Source organism: Arachis duranensis, chromosome 3, assembly GCF_000817695.3.
Source record: "Arachis duranensis cultivar V14167 chromosome 3, aradu.V14167.gnm2.J7QH, whole genome shotgun sequence".
NCBI classification, from domain to species: domain Eukaryota; kingdom Viridiplantae; phylum Streptophyta; class Magnoliopsida; order Fabales; family Fabaceae; genus Arachis; species Arachis duranensis.
In genome coordinates, this window is record NC_029774.3 from 9108617 (window position 1) to 9114938 (window position 6322).

The 6322-nt window shown below is 31.4% G+C and overlaps 1 protein-coding gene across 1 annotated transcript in view; it reads left to right on the forward strand.

Annotated features, from left to right (window-relative positions):
- The first annotated feature begins 3434 nt into the window (after positions 1 to 3434).
- Positions 3435 to 6322, forward strand: part of LOC107477406 (probable inactive purple acid phosphatase 27) — a 9042-nt gene continuing 6154 nt past the window's right edge. The window contains exons 1-2 of the mRNA XM_016097416.3: positions 3435 to 3826; positions 4733 to 4820. Coding sequence (XP_015952902.1) covers positions 3495 to 3826; positions 4733 to 4820 — 420 coding nt within the window. The 5' untranslated portion in view covers positions 3435 to 3494. The remainder of the gene's footprint in view (positions 3827 to 4732; positions 4821 to 6322) is intronic.

A 6322-nucleotide genomic window follows, 5' to 3' on the forward strand; every position in this document is an offset into this window, starting at 1 on the left:
GACATTTGTCATCTTTCTAAGCAAAAGAAACTTTCATTTCCTCAAAGTTTTAACAAAGCCAATGCAAGTTTTGATTTATTACATTTTGATATTTGGGGTCCGTTTCTACAAAATTCTATTCATAATCATAAATATTTTTTTACTATTGTTGATGATTTTAGCCGCTTTACATGGATTACTTTATTAAAATCAAAAGGAGAAGTGCAAAATCAAATAAAAATTTTATTACTTTAATTGAAACACAATTCAACTCCAAAGTCAAAACTATTCGTTCCGATAATGGACCAGAATTTATTTTACCTGATTTTTATGCTTCAAAGGGCATTATTAATCAACGTAGTTGTGTTGAAACTCCTCAACAAAATGGAAGGGTAGAACGCAAGCATCAACATATTTTGAATATAGCTCGTGCTCTTATGTTTCAATCTAATTTACCGTCATCTTTTTGGTCTTATGCTGTTAGACATGCTGTTTATTTACTTAACAGAGTTCCATCATCCGCAATTAATTTTAAAACACCATTTGAAATTTTATTCAATCATCCACCAAATTATCATGACCTTAAAGTTTTTGGATGCTTATGTTTTGTTTCTACCCTAATGGCAAATAAATCAAAATTTGATCCAAGAGCCAAAAAGGTTGTATTTATCTGCTTTCAAAGTGGTTTTAAAGGATATATTGTTTATGTTTTAGAAGATAAAAGAATTGAGATTTCTAAAAACGTGATTTTTTATGAAATGACCTTGCCCTTAATCACAAAAAATGCCCAATTCCATACATTCAGCCCAACATTGCCAAACATACCTTCTCAAAAACAAGATTCAGTTAGTCTTCTAGTTGAACCCTCGCCTATAACCATTGACCCAACTCCACCTAGTTCTTTATTTTCTCCAACAACCTCTCCTTCTTCCTCACTATCGTTACCTAGCCAAGTTGAACCCATGACAACCAAATCACTTTCAACACAAACACCCATCTCTCCTTCCGCACTAGACACCAGTCCACCATCACCTTCTCATCCCCCGTCACCTTCTTCACCACCTGAGCAACCCCATCCTCGTCATTCCGACTGGCCTCACCGACCTCCAGCATATCTCTCTGATTACTTGTGTAATTCCTCTCTCATCTCTACAAATTAATCTCCCTCAAAGTGCAAGTTTCTTTTATCTTCAGTCATGTCTTTTTCTTCTCTTTCATCTTCACATAAAAGCTTTCTTTTATCTCTACATTCTGACGTTGTGTCAAAGTCTTTTAAGGACGCCAATCAACACTCTAATTGGTGTAGTGCTATGAAAGATGAGTTGGATGCTCTTGTTGATTGCCCTGCAGGGGTTAAGCCGGTTGGCTGTAAATGGGTCTATCGCATCAAACGCAAGTCTGATGGTTCAGTTGATCGATATAAAGCACGTCTTGTGGCTAAAGGGTTCACTCAAACTGAAGGTGTTGATTTCTTGAAAACTTTCTCCCCTGTTGTCAAGCCTGCCACCATCAGATTAGTTTTGGCATTGGCTTCTATGAAGCATTGGCCCATACATCAGTTGGATGTCAATAATGCTTTCTTACATGGGGATCTTTTTGAGGATGTTTATATGACTTTGCCACCCGGATTTACATCTCTTCAACCGAATCAATGTTGTAAGCTACTAAAGTCACTGTATGGTTTACGACAATCTAGTCGTATGTGGTATGACAAACTTTCTCATCTTTTGCTATCTCATGGATATCAGCAGACCTCATCTGATTATAGCTTATTTGTTAAATTCATTGGTGATCAAATTTCTATCCTTTTAGTCTATGTTGACGATATTTTTCTCACTGGTAATTCTATTTCTGAACTTGCTGCCATTAAGTCTATTTTGCACCAACACTTCCGAATTAAAGACTTTAGCCCATTAAAATATTTTTTGGGTATTGAAGTTGCTCAATCCGAGAAGGAAATTTGCTTATCTCAAAGAAAATATTGTCTTGATCTTTTGGAGGATTCTGGTTTATTAGGTGCTAAACCTGCCTCTGTTCCAATGGATAGTACCACAAGACTATATCAAGACAAAACTCCCCTGCTATCAGACCATTTTGTATATCGCCGTTTGGTTGGCCGTCTTATCTATCTCACCACTACTCAATCGGATATCATGTATGTCGCTCAACAATTAAGTCAATTCATGGCATCTCCTACTGAATCTCATCTTCAAGCTGCCAAGCATGTGTTACGATATCTGAAAACTAGTCCCGGCAAAGGACTTTTCTTTCCAAGGGAATCAGAAATTCAGCTTCTTGGCTTGAGTGACTCTGATTGGGCCGGACGATCTTTAACAGGTTATTGTTTCTTCTTAGGCAATTCTTTAGTCTCTTGAAAGACCAAGAAACAAACCACCGTTGCCCGCTCATCCACGGAAGCAGAATATCGTGCATTTGCCAACACAACTTGTGAACTTCAATGGATACTAAATGTGTTACAATTTCCACGCATCTCTCCTATCCGCCCACCAGTTTTATATTGTGATAATCAGAGTGCTCTTTATATTGCTGCTAACCCGATTTTTCCAGGACCAAACATTTAGAGGTTGATTGTCACTTGGTTCGACAAAAAGCTCAAGCTGACGTGATGAAACTTCTCCCAATTCCGAGCAACTAGCCGACATTTTCACCAAGCCTTTGTCTCCTCAACCCTTCTATCTTGATCTGAATAAGCTTAGTATTATTGACATCTTTCATCCTCCAGCTTGCGGGGCGTATTAAATCACTCTTCCACCTTAGCCCATGACAACAATAAAGACGTCTCACGACCCACAAATTCAATTATAATTTTAGTCTTTATCTTATCTTATAGTTATCTTTATCTTTATCTCTATCTTATCTTTATCTTTCATAGGCCAATGCTCTATATATACTTAGTTTTACTTTCATAGTGAACAATTCAATCAATCAACAATCAATAAAATTTCTTCATCTTTTCTTTTTTTTCTTTATTATTCTTTCACAATTTTATTATCTTTGCATACTCTTTCCGTTTCATTAGAAACATTAAAATTTAATTAAAAAAATATTTAAAATCAAAGTTAACAAAATTTAAGATCTTATTTAACAACTTATTATAATATTAAAAGAAAATAATTACTATAGTGTTAGTTTGTTAATATTTCTCCAAATATAAATACGTCAAAACACTGTTAATTATTTATGTAAATTTTCTTACATCCAGAAAATTAAATTCACAATATAATATGAAGAAGGAAAATTTGTTTCTTCTTGGCCTACCCATGACAATAATGTTTCCCATACGCACCATATTTGTTCTTCTATATTTACTTTCACATTCACATCAACATGCCATAACGTAATTAATAATAACTACGCCTTCTTTTCTTCTTTTTATTATTATAAATATAAATTAAAACCCTCCCTCCACTCTCTCCAAAATTCAAAGAAATTAAATCATCATTTGCCAAACACAGCCTTGCTTCTTACTTTCCCTCCTTCATCCTTCTTCAACAATGGAGTCTAATAATCATTGGATTCTCAAATATGTATTATTAATGATTTTGTGTGTTAAATCTTTAAGCGCTGATGATGCGACTTTAGAGGACGTGATAAGAGAGAGTTCAAGAGTGCACAGAAACTTCACAGCATTATCAGAATTCAGAACCATAAATAGAAGAGTGTTGCCAGATTGCTCTGCTTCCAGCCCTAATTTGAAGTTGATGGTGAATGTCAGTTCCTCCAATTCAAGTTTGTCGGATGATGAGTTCATCACAGTAACTGTCTCCGGCGTTTCTAGACCCTCCCATGGAGATTGGGTCGCCATGATCTCACCTTCCAATTCTAAGTAAGAATTTAATATTATTATTCTGCTTAAATATCTTCCACATTAATTATGGAGCAATGCTAGGGGCCAGCAATTTTTGTGATTGTTAGCCATCAACTAGCCATCAATGATGATTTGATGGTGTGAGATTGGTGTGAGATTTCATCCAATGACTTACCTTTTTCTGCTACTGGCCAAAATTTAATAAAACTGCTGGTCCCTAGACTTTTCCTTAATTATCGTCAGTTTATTAAGATAAATATATAAAAAAAATCCAAATCATATTTTTTATATACAATAATTTATTGCCAACATGCTCCAATCTGTGACAATTAGTTGGTTTGCTGGATTAGAGACAAAAAAAAAATAAAAAATATTTTATATTTATAAAAATTATTTTTGTGATCATAAATTTATTATTTTTTAATTTTAAAAAAATTCTATGTTACTTAACATTTTCATTATCACAAAAATACAGGATTTACTAATTCTAACACCAATATATATATCATACTTGTATTTTCTTTTTTATAAAATTAACTACTTTACACTTTATATTGCACTGACTTTGATATTTAATTTATAATAGTAATAATAAACTGATAAAGTGATGTTTCAATTCATTTATAGTGCAACACTTTTTGCTTTGTTTGTTATCATGAATAATGTTTCATTTCTCACTTTTGCATTGAAGTGCTAAATGGTTGTACACGAAATAAAGTGTTAGTTATTACTCTTTTTTGTTTTCCTCTCATGACATATATATGATTGATGGGATCTAAATTAAAGTTAAACTTTACTATTATTGCTCACACAAAACTCATGCACATACATGCATATATTATGTTCATTCCAATAATAATTAACAAGAAGTTGATCATGTTTCATTCATAATTAATATTATATATATACGTTATGTATGTGCAGTGTTAACACTTGTCTTCATAGCGAGTTATACTATGTACAAACTGGTGATATTGCCAAACTTCCACTACTTTGCCATTACCCTGTTAAGGTACATACCTTGTTAAATTAATAGTTTCATTTTATTTTAATTAATTAATTATGGTCCTGCTTGACTTTTGGTGCAATATGGTTTCCTTTCTTTTCGAGGTTTTTTGAGCGATTTTATTTATGTAATGTCCTGTCTTGTATAAGATAAGATATAGTAATAGTAATAATTAATATAACAGTTGGATAATATTAATAATAATAATAATAAATGGAAGCAATGGGTTCATATTCTAGAGCATGCCTTATAAATGCCATACCTGTTATTTTCTGTTGGGTATAAGGTGCAAAACTTGCGTTTCTAATTAAGTATATGTTTGATGTATTATATATATTGTTAGTTTGTCATATGATAAAAATAATAAAGCTTGGTTGTATAGAAATTATCATCAGCATATTAATAATTAATTAATAGATTAATTGTCTTTAATTAGTCAATGGTTTTATTATAATAATCTCAAGCAACCATCAAATGAAATGGCTAGGCAGAGAGATTAATTAGTTAAGTTCGTCATCCTTGCTTTGCATGTATTTTTCACCGACTATTTAAACAAAAAATTCAGAATTTAAGATATAATAATAATTTTTTCAATGTATTGCTGGTATGTTATTTTTTAATGAAATTAATTATGACCATGTAATTTTTTTTCTTATACGTAGTGTTTGTCAATTGATTGATGGTCTGACATAACATCGTCACACATCAGCAATAGGTTGACACATAACATGTATCTATTTGAAAATGTATAAATTAAACAACCGTATTTAAAAAAAAAAAACTTACCATTATTGAACTTATATATATTTTTTCTTTCTTTCCTTTCTCTATCTCGGAAGCTTAAGTTTGACTTGTTAACACGAGTGATAATTAAGGCTACAACACTGCATAATAATGTTCATACTTGAAACATGCATAAGATAGAGATGGTTTTGAATTTGGCAACGTGAAACCATACCCCATGTGCATTGTTTTCATGTATGAGAATAAAGTGTATGTGTACATAACTTAGACGCCTTTTTTTCATTCATATATAAGCTTCTTCTAATTCAATCCACACACGTACATACATCAGCTACCATAATTTTTTGCAATTGTTCCTTTCTTATCCATCACCATCCATTATCTAATCATGTGTAGATTGAGGGAATATTCTTCAACTCTTAACATGAAATTGTGTAAGAGTCTTTTTTTTATGTGAATTTTTTATAGGTTTTATTTTTTTAATTGATTTTATACTAATAAAATTCTTTTTTTTGAGGTCAACAAAAATCGAACTCTATAAACGCTTAACTCATATAAATTCTGATATCATATTATGATATATTTTTTAAATCTTAAATTGATAAGAATAAATACATAAGTAATTATATTTTTAACATATATAAAATATTATTAGAATAGAAATGATATATTAAAAATATATAAAATAATATATAAAACTACATATAAATATATAATAATTAATTTTTACTTACTAATATTAGTTTAAATATTTTTAATACTAG